Raw genomic sequence first — 18948 nt, 5'->3', positions numbered from 1 at the left:
CCACATAAAAATCGCGATACGCCAACCTGGAGCGAACAATCTTCAGGTCGAGTGGTCATCGTCCTGGGACGAAACAAGAAAGGCTTGTGACGATGGTGTCACCATGCCAACCTTGAAGAATGCCGCTGATACAACCGTCAACATCCATGGCAAGCCCGGTGCACGTGTTCCTGGCATCTTCATCGCGAGTGAAGAGGTGGAGAAGCCACTGGTGGTCGTTTGGGCGCTGGAGGGAGGGACGAGGACGATTATACAAATTCAGCCCGTGGGTAAAGAGGGCAATCAGGAGAGGAGTGAGGCGGAGCAAGATGGATATGTGATGGTTCCGATGTTTTGAGAGGTTGGTAGTTGCCGTTGTATTCTTGCAGTAGGGGATGTTGTAGTTGGGTTCACTGCGCACTTACCTTTTGCCATCTCCCACGGAAGTCGCTCATCAACATGTTCTCCGACCTACCCTTCTCCCAAAGACAAACTAGTTGTTATCTTCTTGATCAATCTCTCAAATAGTCTGCGGACGTCAGATTATTCTCGCAGTTATCCGATAGATAGCCCGTCGTTTAACGCAGTGCAAACCCAGCGACCACTTACCACTCATCAGAACAACGCCCCTTCCATCTTTCCTAGTCATCAAAGTCAGCTTCCAACCTTGGAAATCCCGCCACCCAAACATACCATCCATCACTTCCCACCAACTTATCCACTTATCCACTCATCCACTCATCCCACCATGCCCGCCAGACCGCGCCTAATCGACCTAAACAATCGAATCGCCGAACTCACCGCCCAGCTAAGACTTGTCCGAAAAGAACTATACTTCCCCATCCAAGTTCGCGGCGTGTACATCTCCCCCAACAGAGACACATGCGAAGGCATCATCTCCATGACGGTTGAGCGGCTAGCACTATCGGCAAACGGAGAGCTCCAACCTGTACCCCCCCTCTACGCGATACGCCTGTCGAACCCGGCGTTCGAAGGATACAAACCAGAAGACATGGTGAACATGCACGGAAGGGTGGGTGTGCGGCTGCCTGGTGTGTTTGTTGCACCGGAAGAGGTGGAGACGCCGATTGTGATAACTTGGACACCGTTCGCGGTGGGGATGAAGAAGACGGTGGTGAGGATTGACGATCAGACGCATGAGGATCTTGTGAGGTGATATGGGTAGGGGAGGGAGTTTGGGGAAGATATCTGATGGCCTGAGGAATGTCTCTGCAGATGGGCAGAAGGATGAGCTGAGCGAGTAGTAGCAGGCGCCGAACATAGATTCTAGGAACTGTCTGCTTCAGCCGTTCGAAGCGAGAAGAAGTGAAATTGTCATCTTACTCAGCTGTTCAAGCGAAGCGCTGATGTGATGTTCACTGCGCACTTACCATTTGTCAATTCTCATGGAAGTCGCTCGTCAACATCCCCAGACTCACCTTCCTTGCAAAGACATCACCTTCCAGCAGCTGCGTCCTCGCCGATGCGCACGTCTCATGCACCCCAACATCAAGCCATCACACCACACAAGCCCCATCAATCAACCTACCGCAGACCCACTTACTCCCATTACTTCCATCCATCTATACAACGAAACGCGCTCTTCTCACCCATCTCAACCCACTCAGATCTCTTACCATCACCACTACCACCCCTCTCCATCCACCTCATCACCCAACCACATCATGCCTCCGCCTCCGTCATACAGATCTCAACTACAAAAAATGATCCACGATCACACTGAGTCACTCCGAGACAGCAACCCCCGGCTCTACGCCGCAACGAAAGAAGTCGATGATCTCAAAACGTCGCTCCGGGACAGCGACGCTCGACTCCACAACGCAACGAAAGAAGTCGATGATCTCAAAACGTCGCTCCGGGACAGCGACGCCCGGCTCTACGCCGCAACAACAGAAATGTATGCGATAACCCCGTTCCGCGGTATCTACGTCGCGCTCGATCCCAGTGCCTTCTCAGGCCAAGTCCAAGTACAAATCAAGCTGCCGGGGGAAACGCAGTACAAGATCCAGTGGTCGACCTAGGGCGACGACCTTGGGATTATGTCGCGCCGTGGTGACAAGAACATGCATGGGAGACATGGGATACGGTTGCCGGGGCTGTTTGTGGATCGAGAGGAGGTTGATAGGAAGGTGCTGATTTGCCATACGACTTTGCAGGGGATTAGGACGTGGATGAGCTTTGAGGCGAGGGGTGAGGAAGGGACTGGGTAGGGTGGTGGTATGGATTTGTGTACGGATGGGGGGACGGGTGAGGAAAGGATGGTAGATGGTGATGGATAACTTGATGCGCATGCTGTCGGGTCACGCAACGGGCGTCACTTGACATGACACAAACACTATAACCATCAGTATTAGTACAATAAACCCCCATTCTTCATCCCTATGTCCCTCAACCCATCACGTCACGTATCACCACCACGACTAATACCAAAGACCCAGAAAACCCATCCCCCCTTCTCCTTACTAGTCCACTCTACCATGACAACAGTACCAGCACTCAAGGCCGCCCTCAACAACGTCAACGCGCAGCTCACAGTGCGGGACGCCCAACTCGCCAACCTCGAAACGCAGCTCAAGAACCTGAAAACGCGGCTCAACAACCAAAGCGGGCATCTTATTCAAGCGGCACAAGAGCTATACGCGCCCATGATTCTCCCTGGGATATATGTCTCGCTCAAAGGGTGGGTGGGGGAGGCGGAGGGGAGGCGGTGGGGCGGTGGAGGGGGGGATGGTGGAGGTCAATTCATCTAGAGGGATCAGCGTGGAGATGTAGTCAATATGTATGGGCAGCATGGGACTCTTGTACCGGGTCTGTTTATTGATAATGTAGCGGTTGATCGGTGGGTGATCGTTTGCCATACGGTCGGGGCAAAGAGGACGTGGGTGACTTTTGACGAAGGTGGTCAAGGGGCTGGCTTCAACGTCTAGGCGACGATGTGGCTTTGAAGTACTTCCAAAGCATGGTTCGCGCATGAGGTGGCAGGCTCGTGATTAGAATGTATGAAATGTGGTTATTGAATGACATGACGGTTCGCAGCGCCTTTTCACAAGCATTGACAGCTCACGAACCGCGAACCACATATTTGCCAGCATCACGCATCACACCACTCCAAATCTGCTTGCAACATCAATCACAGCAATCGCGCAATCAACCCAGCGCAAACCCACCCACCATAAACACCCACTATAACCATCCACATCCCACCCCCCACCACACCAACACCCACTCCCCTCATCCGCCCGAAACCGCCCGAAGACAAACCCTTAGCAACGCTGCTCACACTACTCATCAGTTTAACCATGTCACAAGATAGCATAATCGTGGGAGCGGGAGGGAAGCGAAATGCGGGAGGGATCCAGAATGACGAGAGGAAGAAGGATGAGGGAAAAGATAAGGGGAGAGAAGAGAAACAGGGACAGAGTGAGAAGGAAAGGGAGGAAAAGGATGGGGAGAAGAAGGGGAATGCACGGAACGATGAGGATGAGGAGCAGGATGCAGAGTAGGCGGACGGATATGCCAAAAGCACGGCCAACAAAAAGGACGGAGAGACAATAACTAAGATCTTCCAAGACGAGCTTGGACTGAGGAAGCGGCGATAAAACGATGCTGGCGCAGCAAGGGAGCGAAACTGATTGTCGAAATTCATTAATTAAAAATCGGTGCAAGTAGCCCCAAAATATCTTCTCTTGAGTGAACAAAGCAATATGGACTTCGAGCGATCAAACACAAACCCTTTACTCCAGATAGCCAACCAATGTCCCACAATGAACATACTGAGAGACGTACGAAGAGAGGCTATACCGAGTACGATTGCTGTAACCCAGTGGTAGCATGGACTCATCCCAAGTCGCATCGCATCTCCTCTGTAGTCTTCGCGATATACCAAACAAACATTTCACTTCCCCCAACCCTAGCAGTTGCACCCACCAGGCCCCTGAGTCTGGTTCGCCTCAGGCCTGAGGTTAACGCCCTGTCGTTGCTGTCCCGGTCTCAGGTTCCTGGGCCCCGCCTGGTCGATGGGCAGTTTCTTCGCGATAGCCGTGAAGAGCTCCTTCACGTTCTCGCTTGTCTTGGCGGACGTCTCGAAGAAGAGGAGGCCGGCTTCGCGGGCGTATTGCTCGGCGTCGGCGGTGGAGATGGCGCGCTTGTCGGGGGATTCGGTCACGAGATCGAGTTTGTTGCCGGCGAGGGCGATGATGATGTTCTCGTTGGCTTGGCGTTGGAGTTCTTTGACCCAGGCTTTTGCTTTGTCGAGGGAGGCCTGGGTGTGTTAGTCTCATTATCTAATTATGAGATGGGGCGAGCGAGGGGAGACATACCGCCTGTGTGATGTCGTAGACGACGACGGCGCAGTTTGCGTTTCGGTAGTACATGGGCGCGAGCGACTTGTAGCGCTCCTGGCCGGCGGTATCCCAGATCTCGAACTTGACCGTCGTGTTCTCATCGAGGGCGATGGTTTGGGTGAGGAAGGCGGCGCCGATGGTGGATTCCCGGTAGTCGTCGAATTGGTCCTGGGTGTGTTAGTGCTGGGTTCGTGTCGGGGACATGTGATATGGCGTACCTTGACGAAGCGCAATACTAGAGACGACTGCGGCATGTTAGCTTATGTCATGGCTGCCTTGATAGGCCTGCGCACCTTTCCGACGGCGGATTCACCTGGGGACGTTAGTCATGTCTTGATACACATATCATAGTAATCTCGTACCCAACAGCACCAGCTTGAACTGTGCGAATCTGGAGCCTCCGGGCCGTTGGCCTTGCTGCATCCTGGCCGACATGATGGGGGTGACGCGGCGCTAGCGGGTTGTGGCGGAGGGGGTGGTGTAGAGCGGGCGAGGGTGGTGGTGCGAGTGGTGGGCGGTCAAGTCGGGACCGGGTCGGGGTATGGGTGAGAGAGGCGTGTCGGGGTGTGGTGAGGGTGAAAGAGCTGGATGGTGCTGTGACGAGGTGCTGCGTCTGGTGGCCCTAGCGCGCGAGTCGGGGACCCTTGGCCGCAATGGCCGCCATGACGAAACCTCCCGTTTGAGAAAACACATCCAAACACATCGCGCCAACACTATACTCAACACCACACTCCTAGCAGTTGAGATCCCCGTATACTCGCCCAGGTGGACGACATCATGAGCGTCGCTCTCCCCTACCGCGACATCAACGTCCACTCGTCGCCCTCGCACTACGCCTTCTCGTCGCCCTCGTCGCCCTCGGCCCCTACACTCGTGGTAGACCGCCCGTCAGGTGACATCCGCCTCCACGATGGCAAGCTGCTGGGCTCCAAGCGCGTGTCGAGCATTGCCGGCATCCTCGGCATGATCAAGCTGCGACTAGGTATGCCTCCTGCACAGCACCAGGGGAGACGAATGCTGATGCACGTGAAGACAAGTACATCATCGTCATTACCAAGGCCCAGCCCATGGGCCGGATAAAGGGCCACATGATATACAAGATAGTCTCGACCGAGTTCCTCTCCCTGCGCGAGAAGCCGCTGCACGACGCCGACGAGGACAGCTACCTCAGCCTGCTCAAGACGCTCATCAAGACGTCCCCGCTGTTCTTCTCCTACTCCTTCGACATCACCAACACCTTCCAGCGCCAAGCCCACCTCGACCCCGCGACGCCCCTGTGGAAGCGCGCAGACGACCGCTTCTACTGGAACCGCTTCGTGTCCAGCGACCTCATCGACTTCCGCGGAGGTCTCAGCGGCGGATATGGCAGGCACTCGAGCGGACACCAGCCAGGCGCGGACCCCTACATCCTGCCCGTCATGTACGGAATGCTCGAGATCAAGAACACATCTATCAAGGGCACCCCTCTCACCTTCATCCTCATCACTCGCCGCTCGCGCCTCAAGGCGGGAACCCGCTACTTTTCGCGCGGCATCGACGAGAACGGCAACGTGTCCAACTTCAACGAGACGGAGCAGACCATCATCCTGAACGACAACGCATCGGGCGGCCCCGGCGGATTCGGCTCAAACCAGAACGGCGCAGCAGGTGGAAATGCCGGAAAGGAGACACAGGTGCTTGCGTACGTGCAAACAAGAGGAAGCGTCCCTGTCTACTGGGCCGAGATCAACACCCTAAAATACACGCCCAAGCTGCAAGTCCGCGGCATCGACAACGCGCTGCCAGCCGCCAAGAAGCACTTCGCCGAGCAAATCCGGCTCTACGGCGACAACTGGATGGTGAACCTCGTCAACCAAAAAGGCCGCGAGCAGCGCGTCAAAGAAGCCTACGAGCAAATGGTCAACCTCCTCCACACATCCCCGGCGGAAAACGTCGAGGGCGACCGCATAACCTCTGAGAAATTCCACATCATCGACCCCGCCAAAGCGCAAACCGTATACGACCGCCTCCACTACGTCTACTTCGACTTCCACAACGAGACAAAGGGTCTGCGGTGGGACCGCGCCAAACTCCTCATGAACGAACTCGAGCCCCATGTCCTCAAACACGGCTATTTCTGCGGCGTCGACATGCCCGGTGATGGCAGCGGCGTGGAAGTCCGTAGACATCAGACGGCCGTGGTACGCACGAACTGCATGGATTGTCTGGACCGTACGAATGTGGTGCAGAGTATGCTCGGCCGCTACGTCCTCAGCCGCATGCTCATCGACTGCGGTCTCATGCGCGAAGGCGAGTCCGCAGAGGAGGATCAAGCATTCGAACACCTGTTCCGCAACGTCTGGGCCGATAACGCGGATGTGGTGTCGAAATCATATTCTGGTACCGGAGCCCTAAAGACAGATTTCACACGCCTGGGTGTAAGGACAAAAGCCGGTGCCTTGCAGGATCTAAACAACAGTATCACGAGGTATTGTCTCAATAACTTCACCGACGGACCGAGACAGGATGCGTTCGATTTGTTCTTGGGCAACTACCTGCCCAGCGACTCTAGTATGAGCGGACAGCTTCTTTTCGCGGATCGGAGGCCGTTGTTTGTGCAGTCGGTGCCCTACATCCTCGCTGCAGCCGTGTTTTTCATTTTCGTAGGCAGCTTCACCCAGCGCGCCCCCGACGCGGCGATCTGGCCGTTACGTCTTCTCCTCTTGATCTCCCTCCTCACCGCGGCAGTTTGCGCGAATTTCATTTGGAATCATGGGACGTTATATGTAAGTCTTCGGCTTTCCCTTTCCTTTTCCTCCCTTCCTTCCCCTTCATTTATCCACCGATCCACCCATCAGAACCTTGCGTGTCAGACTCGCTAACGCTCGCTCGCAACAGGTCAACTTCCCCAAACTCAACCGCCAACCCCCGCAAATCGAAGCTTTCCAAGAGACGCTGGCTAAAGTAAGAAATAACCCTGTTGTCGGGCCGCTGGTCGGAGGGGCGGCGAAACATGAGCGCGGGAAGAGTGATGCGCGGTTATTGGGGCTGGAGGAGGGGAAGAAGAGGATTGAGTAGGATTGAGTTGGGTTTGTGAGATGAGGAGGGGGGATAGATGGGAGGAAGGGTGGGTAGATTGAGGGAAGGGGAGGGTAGAGATGGGGGATTGGAGGGGGAGGGGATAGGGGAAGGGGGGTGTTGGGTTGGGATGGATATGTATAATTAGAAGTTTTTAGTATGTTTTTGTAATAATCTTGGTTGAGGGATACAATGGGAACATTCACAACAACATGTTCATGCAAGACGTGGTTTAAGGTATACACCATCACCATCCAGAAGTACACAGATTTCCAAAAACGTGGTTTGAGGTATACATCCTCACCAATCACATGCACACAATTCCCAAAGACGTGGTTTGAAGTACACATCATCACCATTCACGTGAACACAATCTCCGAAGACGTGGTTTGAGGTATACAACTCTCACTCTCATCACCCTACCTCCACTAAAGTATCCATGTAGTCATAAAAACAAACTCTAAGTCGCGACAAATGGGTATCGTAAAATCGCTTTTCCGCCAATACACATCGTGCAAATCGTAATCGTGAGTCCCCTCGTAGTCGTCCGGCCCATTCATCACCCTACGCTTTGCGCAAAACAACGACGTCGAATTCCTCATCCTCATCCAAATCCTCGTCATCGGGCTTAACGAAATCCCACCCCTCCCCCTCCATCCTCGTCCGAAGTCGCTCCAGATTCGAGTTGGCAGCGCGTCGTAAGACTCCGGCCCACTTGTTCTCCGGTCCTGCAGTCACTGGTGCGTCCAACTCCGCCGAACTCGAAGGCGTTAGAATCGCAGACTCAGTCTCCGTCTCATCTTCCTCCCAATCATCCAGCTCAGGCAAAATCCACAAATCCGCTTCTGAAGTCTCGTCTTCGGCGCTGGCATTGAGATTGAGGCACGTGCTCGCGTGGATATTCATGCCTTGCTGTCCTTGCTGTCTTCTGGCGAGCGCGCTGCGTTTGTTGGTGGGGTTGGGGTTGGGTGCGGGCAGCCAGGTTGGGGGCGCGTTTTCGCGGTGCAGACTTATGGCTTGGCGGCAGAGTGTGCGGTTTGCAGTGCCGGTAGTGGTAGTGGTGTTTGAAGCCATGCGGGCTGTGCTGCTGCGCTTCTTTGACGAATTTGATGCGGACGCGGAACTTGGAGATGCGGCGCGTGATCTGCGCGGCGATATATCGGTTGCGCAGCTGGGGAAGGCGCCGTATATCGCGTTGCTGAGATCGTAGGAGTAGTTTGTTGTGGCATCACGCGCGGTGGCGGAGCTGTGGGATGATGGTGTGGTAGACATTTTTGCGGGGTGTGTTTAAATTTTCCTTTGCGGGGGTTTGGGTTTTGCGCGGAGATCTTTGTCTTGTGCGAGAGAGTTTTGTTGGGGGAGATTTTCTCGGCCCGTGGTATGCGAACAGGTGTTCGGAGTGAAGATGCTCAGCTGACCAGAAGGTGAAAAGTTCAAATTGGCTGGCTGTGTTGCTGGCGGGGTTTGGGTTTTGCGCGGAGATCTTTGTCTCGTGCGAGAAGTTTTGTTGGGGAGATTTTCTCGGCCCGTGGTATGCGAACAGGTGTTCGGTGTGAATGCTCAGCTGACCAGGAGTTGAAAAGTTCAAATTTGCTGGCTGTGTTGCTGGCGGGGTTTGGGTTTGCGCGGAGATCTTTGTCTCGTGCGAAAGTTTTGTTGGGGGAGATTTTCTCGGCCCGTAGTATGCTGCGAACAGGTGTTCGGTGTGAAATGCTCAGCTGACCAGAAGGTAAAGATTTGAAGTTGCTGGCGGTGTTGCTGGCGAGGCTTGTTGTGACGGAGCAAAGGTAGCCGAGGACAAAGCCACACTCGGAATTTGCTCCTGCAGACGGATCTGGAAGGTGGGTCTGGTTCTTGCGACGATCTCAGGCGCTCGAAAGCTGTGTGAGAGTGCGCGGGTGATGAAGAGTTGGAAAAGCGGCTGCCTGGTGTAGCTTGTGATGGTGGCCGTAATGTGCTGACGTTGCAAGATTGCGCAGCTGGGCTGACTTGACTGGTTTCAGTTGGGGTCTGCTTTGGATAGAATTTTGATTGAGAAAGTGATGTGAGAGAGAGATGGTTGAATTGAGAGAGAGAGAAAGAATCGACAGTATATAAAGGAATCAGTATGAGAAATTCGTTAGCAGTCAACCGTACATTGCTCTCGACCAGAATAACAAGAGGCGCTGTGAGTGGGTGGCTGCAAGTTTGGATCAGTAACCGTGGGCTCGCGCGGCAAGGGAAGCCGAAGTGAAGCTGCGGTTAGTCATTGAGCAAGATTGTGAGTGTGAGTGGATTTGGCGCAGCATGTTGTTGGCTGTCATCAAATTTGGAGTGGTGGTGAGTTGTCGTGGGAGCATGGGGTGCGGCGGACGAGAACCTGGGACTGCCGAGAGTCCGTGCACCCTGACGTGTTGGTCGAGCTCCAAATCTTCATGTTGGCAGACGTCCAGCCCATCAACAACGCCGAATTACCTCCCCCCCATCACCCATCCGCCATTCGGAGGCAGCCCATTATGCTGCGCGCCTCCATTCTACGGGCCCGTCCAGCTGCCCGCCCATTGGCCCGCGCCGCTCGCCCGCAATGGCTCCCAGCCCAGCGCTGCTACGCCGATAGCAAGAACCTGGGCGAGACGGCCGTCCCCAATCCCGCGCCCACCACCTCGCCCTCCGACCCCAAGGGCACCATTCCCACCTCGGACATTCCCAAGGCACCGCCGGCGCCCGACAGCACCGTGACTGCAGGCGCATCGCGTGATGCTCCCGCCATATCGCCCAAGACGACACCCCCCACCGGCCCCGGATCGTCCAGCATCGCCCCCGACCCCATCCAGCCCAAGCCCAAGAAGAAGAGACGCATATTCCGCAAGCTGCTGCTCTGGCTGACGGTCCTCTCCGGTCTTGGATATGCCGGCGGTGTGTGGTACTCGCTCGTGTCGGACAACTTCCACGACTTCTTCACCGAATACATCCCCTACGGCGAGGATGCCGTCGCCTACTTCGAGGAGCGCGAGTTCAGGCGGCGGTTCCCCGGCCGCGCTGGCGAACCGCGACTGCACCCCCAGATCTCGGGCGAGAACAAGGTCACCATCCCCGGACGGAGCGGCTTGACTGCGCGCCCGGCCCAGGAGAACAAGAGCGACCTCGCCTCCAAGGGCCCCCATCTGAGCGCCGTCGATGCCAACAAGCCCCAGGACAAGACCGAGTCGGGCGGACAACAGCCGAAGGTCTCATCAAGCGCACCCGCACCCGCGGAGAAGAAGGCCCCAGTCAAAGAAGTTAAGGAGGTTAAGGAGACCGCCACGCCCATCTCCCAGCTCGACCACCTCAGCGTACCCTCCGCCACCGAGCCCGTCGTCCAGGATGTCGTCAAGATCGTCAACGACATCATCACCGTCATCAACGCCGACAACGCCCACGACGGCAGGTACAACTCAGCCCTGGACAAGGCCAAGAGCGAGCTCGCCAAGGTCGTCTCCGACATCAACCTGATGAAGGAGAGCCTCCAGAAGCAGACCGAAGACAAGGTCAAGGCCGCGCACGCCGAATTCGACGAGGCCGCCAAGGAGCTCGTCCAGCGCCTCGACCACCAGATGCAGGCGCAAGAAGCCCAGTTCAAGGAGGAATTCGAGAACGAGCGCGAGCGCCTGTCGCAATCCTACAAAGAGCGCCTCCAGTCTGAACTCCAGGCCGCCCAAAAGGTCTACGACCAGAAGCTCAAGAACCAACTCCTGGAACAGAGCATCAACATGCAAAAGTCCTTCACAGCCAACGTCCGGGAGCGCGTCGAAGCCGAACGCGACGGTCGTCTCGGCAAGCTCAACGAGCTCTCCTCGTCTGTGCACGAGCTCGAGAAGCTGACGGCCGAGTGGAACAGCGTCGTCGACGCCAACCTCAAGACGCAGCACCTCGTCGTTGCCGTCGAAGCCGTCAAGTCAGCTCTCGAGACACAAGCCATCCCCAAGCCCTTTGTCACCGAGCTCGCGGCGCTCAAGGAAATCGCTGCCGATGATCCCGTCGTCAGCGCCGCTATTGCGAGCATCAACCCCGCCGCCTACCAACGCGGTATCCCCAGCTCCGCCCTCCTAATCGACCGCTTCCGTCGCGTCGCTTCTGAAGTCAGGAAAGCGGCGCTTCTCCCTGAAGACGCAGGTGTGGCTTCCCACCTCGCCTCCCTCGCCATGTCGAAGGTGCTGTTCAAGAAGTCTGGTCTGGCTGTTGGAGGTGATGTTGAGGCCGTGCTTGCACGAACGGAGGTCCTCCTCGAAGAAGGCGACCTTGATGCCGCAGCTCGTGAGATGAACGGTCTGCAAGGTTGGGCCAAGGTACTAAGCAAAGACTGGTTGGGCGAGTGCAGGAGAGTGCTTGAGGTCAAGCAGGCGTTGGATGTTATTGCTACGGAGGCGAGGCTGAATAGCTTGCTCATTGACTAGACGGGGACGTGGACATAGCTTGTACCCCTTTTTTATGTTCCTGGCACGGTATCCTGGTAGTTTTGTACGAGTATTAGTCTATAGACAACGTGTTCTGTTCGTCCTGCAGCTGCTTGTCCTTATCTCACTCAATCCCATGGTACTGCGATGACCCAGAGGCGACCCAGAGACGACGAGCCAACCACATCTCCCGCAGTTCATAAGACTCATACGCTAGGAAACATTCTACGAAAGAGAGAAGTATCGCATCTCCAAGAACCTCTTATCTCATTCGCAAAGCTTGACCAATTTATTGGTTATGCTCAGCTTCAACCCCCATTCACGTCCGTGTACACTGCAAAGTCTCATGCCGATCAGCAGGGCCCTGCACCCATACTTATCCTCATGTATTTCTACCGTTGCTTGCAAGACAAACTCGATGGAATCAAAATACGTATGCGGACCAGCAGCCATCTCTTAACTACAACTATTCCTCCAGATCCATATCACAGGTATGTACTAAACCATAACTAGCCTCTCCAACCGTCCGATGTAAAGTCACTCCTCAGATGAGAGACATGGCAATCGTCACAGTCATTCGCAGATTTCATTGCTTGGTCCACGGACGATAACCAATGCGCATAGAATGAAGTGTCACGCGGCGCCTTCACCTTGACTTCTACGACACCAACACTGCTAGGTACCTTTGTGTACATGGAGACGTGGAAACCGCGGATTTCAGTGGGGACGTAGAGGGACTTTTGGTGGAGCTTGTGTGTTTGGTTTCGGAGGGAGGCTTTGGTTTTGGAGGGTTTGGGGTTTGGTATGCTGGGGAGGTTGGATGCGGTGAGGCTGGATGGGGTTGAGATGTGAGAGTTGGTAGGGGAGGAGGGGGAGGAGGGGGGGAGACGCGGTTGATGGATTGAGGGAGAAGGAGGATGGTCACTGGTGAAGACTATGTCAACTGATGTGTATTGTGTCATCTGATAGCATGGGCAGTCTGGTATTGGGAGAGCTGTGCATGGATTTTGAGGCAAGGTTCTATGGGAAGGGGAGTGGTAGGCTACACCGGAAGGAATGTCGATGAGGAGAAGAACTGCTCGTGAAATGGGTTTGTGGTCTTTGTTCCTTCGGTATCTCTGGCGTAGAGCGTTCATTGACTGGTTCAGATTGTATCGCGTGTAGAGTCACAGAGTGGAGTTATTGTTGGATCGTTGGACTGCGTCGTGCGCTGGAACTGGATGTCTGGTTGCGCCTGTCAAGCCGTTGGACTAGTCTAGAAATTGACTAGTTTCAATGCTACGGATACGGCCTCGATGCTGCAGCCTTCCGAAGACCGCGCCATCACTGCACTGCACCATGGATAGACTTTGCGAAACAGACTGTTTTTGAATAATATCGCCGTTATAACTACTGCATTAGCTGTGCAAACAATCATATAGCGCTGCAAGAACAGGCGGGCAAATACATACCCGCATCCACGACACTTCCTTCATCCACCCGCTCGTTCCCACCTCCTCCCACCATAGCTACCACAACCCCCCTCTACCCATCTATCCCTCCAAACCACTCCTGAACTATGCGCCTATCCTTCCAAAACTCCTCCTGCTCGGCATACGACGCCTGCGCAGATTCGATCAAGGTCTTGACAAGTGCTGTTACATCGTCTTTGTGATACCACTTTACGAGTAGATTCTCCACCTTCACTAACATTGAATAGTAAGCGGTGCGGGCTTCTTCGATGGTGGCGAAGGATAGGTGGCCGATAGGGGGGTAGTCTTTGGTTGGGGGGTTGTTGGATAAGAAGGAGGATAAGAATATGGAGGAGTTAGAGGAGGCATTCTCAACATCCTCCAGCTCTTCGTCATCCTCTTCATCGTCGATATCTTCCCAATCATTCTCATCGTCGACATTTTCCAACTCCTCGTCATCGTCGACATCCTCCCATTCATCCTCATCATGGACATCCTCCCACTCATCCTCATCATCAGCTTCAAGCTCTTGTGCTAACGATTGTACGGCTTCAGACAACATGCCCATCAACTCTCGCAACCTTCTCTCGCTTTCAAGTGCTCTATTGGCCAAATTTCGATCCTTGAAAGCACCACCACCTACAAAAGGACGCTTTGCGTGTGCTGTGTCTGTGGTCATGTTGTGAAAGGAGTGCGGGTCTGTTGTTTGGTGGAGGTGAAGAAGGAGGGTGGGTATGTAGCGGGATTGGCGCGCTGTAGTGGTGAGGGTTTGGTGGTAGTGGTGAAGTGAAGTCTTGAAATACGCGTATAGAATGATGCTGTTTTGGACGCTGTGAAGGTACTCTGCTGGGGTGATGGGTGGATGGTAGATGTACAATAGGCCTACAACAGCACCAAAGCGCATTGTTACGTCATTCATGCGAGATTTTGAGGTATACGTAGATCTAGGGATATATGGACGAAAGTGACCTGCTTTCACTGTAGTCAACTAAGTCATATATCCTATTCCTCGAACACAAGCCAACGACACCCGTCGCCGCCAAACCTATCCTTAATCTCAGCTTCAACCCACCCAACTCCCTACATATCCCTCTCAGCCCTCTTCCTAGCCCGCTCCTCTCTCTTTTCCGTCCTTCTCCTAGCAGCCTCATCCTTCCTCGCCTGCCTATCCTCCTCCTTCTTCTGCTTAACCATACCATCAATCCGCTCAATCTGTTGCTCCCCCGTCAACCTCTCAAACCTAACCTTAACCGCCTTAACCACCTCCACCCCAGTCTTCCAATGCGGCCCTTTGATCTCCTCCATAAAAGTCCACTCCGGATACTTGATCGATTTGTTGACGATATCCACAACCGGCACCATACTCCCCTCCATATTGATAAACTTGCGTGAAGCAGGAATAACAAGCCAAGTCACATGCTCATCTTCTTCATCAACCCATTTCTGGAATGTGGATTTGGATGTGGATGAAGGTGAAGGTGTCTTGATCTGCGTGGGGTCGATCGGGCGCTTCGTCTCAGCCCAGTCGAACTTCGTCATCGCGCCGCCGACGTCGCGATTGCTGTTGTTGTTGGCGAGCATGGCGGGGGCGACGTGTCGGACGTGCTTGGCTGCGAGCGCGTTGACTTCGGTGCGGCGCTCGGCGCCGGTGGGGACGTAGCGGGGGGTAGGGATGGAGCGCTGCTTTCGCATGCTGTCGAGGAATTTGTGGGCGTTGGTGGTGGATGGCTTTAAGGATGCGGCGGTGGCGGCGGTGCGGTATCGTCGGGTGGCTTCGGATTCTTTGCCTGGGTTCTTATTGTTTGTTTCTTCATTGGTGGGTTTGGCCTTCTTGGATAGCGGGGAGGGGAAGGAGGAGGAGGAGGCGGAGTCGTCGGTGGTAGCGGAATCGCGTTTGCGCTTCTGAGGGCTAGCGATATGGGTGTCGTCTGGAGAGGAAATAGGTGAAGATGTCGGCTGCGAAGCTTGGTCAGAAGTGTTGATGGAAGGAAGCTCAGATTGACTCACGATAGGCGGTAAGCCAAGGCCCCAGGTAGTCTCGTCCTCGAATAGATCATCAAGATCGTCGTCATTGGTACTCTCAGAGGCCGTGGAAGACCGGCGATGAGGCGTGAATGGCGCTACTTCGTCCAGCGAAGTTGCGCGCGAATGCGGAGCATCCACGCTGACGGAGGCGGTAGGTACGATAGGGGTGGTTGTCGGCATTGTCGGAAACTGCAGTGTAGCAACGTTGAGTGACTATTGGATAATGAATGATGGAGTACAACTATGATGTGTGTAGATATCGAAATCTCGTAGTTTGGATTGGGGGATGAGATTTGAGGCGACTGCGGTGACGAGAAGCGGATGATATAGGTCCGGACCTGGCTCAAGCTCTATTGAGAGGAGAAGACTGCTATTGTAGGTAACAAGTCTATTGTATCAGTGGGCGAAAGTGAATGCGACGGGTCGAGTTGTTCAGGAACAATAGCACTGAATGACGCAATGGCTGAGCAGTGACTGGATTATAGTACGAGTGAAAGGGGGCCTTCGATGCAAGCACCGCCGCATCACAGCGCAACGTAACGAGAACGAAACGGGAACACATGTGACAATGGTGGAATGTGTTGATATAGTAGTCTCAACCTGCCCGAGCGACGTGTTGAGGTGATGCCTCCTCTTCCAATGATAAAGACTTCAGATCGAGGTGACGTTGGCTACCAAACCGTTCCTTCCCACTCGCGCTCTCGAATCAAGAGTAAAATAACGCAGTTCTACCTACCAAGACGTATCCAATCGCGCCTCGTACTGCCGCCTCGATCTGGTACTCGCTGTTGCCGTGGTAGGTTACCGGAAGGTATGTGTTCGGCAATGATGGATGGACTGTGTGGACAACAGCGACGTTGGAGACTTCTCTCACTCTCGTGAACTCGTTGTAGAGGAGTCCACGCATCTGCGTCAGTTGTGCCGGCTCCTCCGAGTTTGTTTGTCTTCCTTCGTCTCGTACAGCCGGCGTTGACGAAGGGTATGCTGGCGATATGGGCCATTCTCCTAACGATGCATCGGAGAATATCGGGACCGCGGAGGAATATGATGGCGTCGATTGAGAGTACAGTGGCCATGTGGGAGGGAATCGCGGAGAGGGGGGAGAGTATCCTGGTGATGTGGGCGATTCTCCTAGCGATGCGTCGGAGTACATTGGAAACGTTGGAGAGTATGCTGGAGATGCGCTCCCAAAGTCCGCGGAAGACGGGACTTGCAGCGACAAATTCGGATTGAATCTCATGTCCAATGGCGTCGCAACCTCCTCACCGTCTTCATCGGAAAAGTGTGTCGGTTCATCCATGTCATCAAAGTCATCGAGACCCTCAACCGAAACGCCCATGGACGTGAACCAGAGGCGCTCAGCTTCTCTCGCTGCAGCGTACGGCCCCAATTCTGATAGCCGGCTCTCAGCGTCTTGGATTGCCTGCGCTTCCTGCATGGCCTGGATCTCATGGGCCGTCATTGGCGTGTACTGGTACATTGCCTCCCGACACGAAGGGCATTTGTCGCGGGGCGAGCCCCAGGTTTCGGTCCACTGGATGATGCACTTGCGATGGAAGACGTGCGAGCAGCTTTTGACGGCGACCATGTCATATGACGCATCGTTGAAGTCCTCTTGGCAAACAACGCAGATACCGATGTCTGCGAACTTGGGGGCGCCTGGGAGGATGCGACAAGGCGCCAAATGATCGCGATAGAACTCGGTGCGGGTGGGTAAAGCCATGGTGCGGGTTGGTGGATGTGAGTCTTTTGGTATTGAGTGTGGGCGTAGGTAGTGAAGAGGAAGCAAGTTGGTGGACTAGGTCAGGGTCCGCTTGCGGAGAAACCAGGATTGCCCGATTGGGTGACGCTCGCCTTCACCGTGAGACGTAGTCGTGGTGTGTAGGGTTGACAATGCTTCAGCCATGAATAATAGGCGTATCCCTATTCATTGTCTTGGCCGCCATTAAGCAGGATGTTATTGGCGAGGCATTCGTTTCTCAGGCCGCTGGTTGGCCTAGTGTTTGGTCGCGAACCATGGATACGCACCATATTTCCTCGCTCAGATCCCACAGAGTTTCTGCGGGATTCCGTATAAAACGAGCCTTCAGCACACAATTCTTTCGAGATCGAAACATCTCCTGTTGAAGCCACAATCCAATTCGCCATTCAAGTCACCATTCACGCCGCCATCCAAGCCTCACTCGCAACTTCACAGGTATCCACCATGACCATCCCAACTCTCTACAAATTTTACACCACCAGCCTCACTGCCTCCACACCCAACAATATTGACGATGAGTGCCCCATCTGCGCCATCTCATATCGCGATGCTTTGAGCGACGTGGCGCCAGACGTCGTCGCGACCCCCTGCGGCCACAAGTTCCACCGCGACTGTCTCGACCATTGGCTGAGGGACGGTCCAAGTGACGAAGCTACATGCCCCAACTGCCGCATGGGTCTTTGCCAACGCCCTAGACCGAAAAGAGATTTCGCTCTACAGTGTCTTGATCCTGCTCTCTCAGAAAACTGGGCAGAGGAGAGATGGGAGGCAATATATCTCATGGAACATTTGTTAAAGACTACTGGCTTGACGGACACGCTTTACGAAATCGTCGAAAAGCTGTTCGTGATACTTCGCAAGTTACGAGAAGATGCGACTGGAAAGTTGTTAACAGGTCTTGCATGGGCAGACATTTTCCAGCAAGCATTTCCTTTCTACAAAGTCCTACTACGTAACGCCGCGCAATCTTCCGATAAGAACCAAAGGGGAAGGTCGCTCGAGGAAGAATCATTGTTGTATCCTGGCGGGCCAGGAGAATACGTTGCAGTGCGCACGATCTTGAGGGCAATCGCGAAATCTAACAGGGAGAGAGGATGGGTCGATTCTGCTTTATTGGTTGTACTTGACCGGTTCGGAGACTGGGAAAAGGAAGAGACGATGAGTATCGTTGAGGCTTATCGGGGGCTCGGATTCTTCGCGTTGGCAGACGAAGCAGAAGAGGAGGAAGATGTTGAAATCTGAATGGATTGAGGTGGCTGGTTCCTAGCCACCTTGGGGACATATAGGGGCGTCTCCGCCCACTTGTCAGTATTCAATCAATCTTCATCTCATCCCATACCAATAGCAGAAAGCGTGAGATTGGACAACTTCTGGGATGATGTATCCAGCATGATGCGGACAATGAGTTCTGAGTAAGGTCGGAACCTTGTGCATTGTGTTTGGGGTCGTTGGGAACATCGGCGGTTGGCATTGCGCTCCCAAAGTTAGTTAGCGAATCAATCCTGGGCATACCTATATTAATTCATGTCGACGGGTCAACTTCGCGATGTAATGCTGAAAGCAATCGTGCGCTAAAACCTCCGTGGACATTGTCTGAGCAAGACTTGAGACAGATGTCTCGCGACTGGAACGTGACTTTCTTCGCGAAGACATGGCCAAGCTAGTCGCAAGCTACAAGACAGCTTGTGGAGCAGCGCAGAAGACCGCTTCGACCGCATCTCAAGCATCATGGGTGATAGCCGGTCAACAGTAGCAAGCTGGTTAGCAGTACGAAGCTTATCGAACGTGTCGAGCTTGTCGACGCAATCGACCCCGACCTCAAGCATTATGGGCGATAGCCGTTCGCGAGTAGCAAGCTGGTTGAAAGTGCGAAGCTTATCGGACGTATCGAGCTTATC

At 54.3% G+C, this 18948-nt stretch overlaps 6 protein-coding genes across 6 annotated transcripts; 2 read left to right on the top strand and 4 right to left on the bottom strand.

Annotated features, from left to right (window-relative positions):
* Positions 1-3910: 3910 nt before the first annotated feature.
* On the bottom strand, positions 3911-4778 carry YPT5 (GTPase Ypt5; the record flags this gene model as incomplete). Its single annotated transcript, XM_051501409.1, has 5 exons — positions 3911-4261; positions 4320-4511; positions 4562-4588; positions 4637-4656; positions 4706-4778. 5 exons carry the CDS (start codon positions 4776-4778, stop codon positions 3911-3913), a joined length of 663 nt encoding a protein of 220 aa, XP_051348338.1.
* Positions 4779-5120: 342 nt separating this feature from the next.
* Positions 5121-7400, top strand: J4E92_010067 (uncharacterized protein; the record flags this gene model as incomplete). Its single annotated transcript, XM_051501408.1, has 3 exons — positions 5121-5325; positions 5376-7108; positions 7221-7400. The coding sequence occupies 3 exons, from the start codon at positions 5121-5123 to the stop codon at positions 7398-7400; spliced, it is 2118 nt and encodes a 705-aa protein (XP_051348337.1).
* Positions 7401-7964: 564 nt separating this feature from the next.
* On the bottom strand, positions 7965-8672 carry J4E92_010066 (uncharacterized protein; the record flags this gene model as incomplete). Its single annotated transcript, XM_051501407.1, has 1 exon — positions 7965-8672. The coding sequence occupies one exon, from the start codon at positions 8670-8672 to the stop codon at positions 7965-7967; it is 708 nt and encodes a 235-aa protein (XP_051348336.1).
* Positions 8673-9895: 1223 nt separating this feature from the next.
* On the top strand, positions 9896-11812 carry MIC60 (MICOS complex subunit mic60; the record flags this gene model as incomplete). Its single annotated transcript, XM_051501406.1, has 1 exon — positions 9896-11812. One exon carries the CDS (start codon positions 9896-9898, stop codon positions 11810-11812), a length of 1917 nt encoding a protein of 638 aa, XP_051348335.1.
* A 1524-nt stretch (positions 11813-13336) lies between these two features.
* On the bottom strand, positions 13337-13942 carry J4E92_010064 (uncharacterized protein; the record flags this gene model as incomplete). Its single annotated transcript, XM_051501405.1, has 1 exon — positions 13337-13942. The coding sequence occupies one exon, from the start codon at positions 13940-13942 to the stop codon at positions 13337-13339; it is 606 nt and encodes a 201-aa protein (XP_051348334.1).
* Positions 13943-14343: 401 nt separating this feature from the next.
* Positions 14344-17011, bottom strand: J4E92_010063 (uncharacterized protein; the record flags this gene model as incomplete). Its single annotated transcript, XM_051501404.1, has 3 exons — positions 14344-15477; positions 16025-16293; positions 16555-17011. The coding sequence occupies 3 exons, from the start codon at positions 17009-17011 to the stop codon at positions 14344-14346; spliced, it is 1860 nt and encodes a 619-aa protein (XP_051348333.1).
* Positions 17012-18948: the final 1937 nt, after the last annotated feature.

The sequence above is a fragment of the Alternaria infectoria genome, assembly GCF_024043175.1.
Source record: "Alternaria infectoria strain BMP 0036 chromosome Unknown scaffold_31, whole genome shotgun sequence".
Taxonomy (NCBI): domain Eukaryota; kingdom Fungi; phylum Ascomycota; class Dothideomycetes; order Pleosporales; family Pleosporaceae; genus Alternaria; species Alternaria infectoria.
The sequence above is the reverse complement of the archived record's forward strand: the minus strand, read 5'-3'. Positions and strand labels throughout refer to the sequence as shown.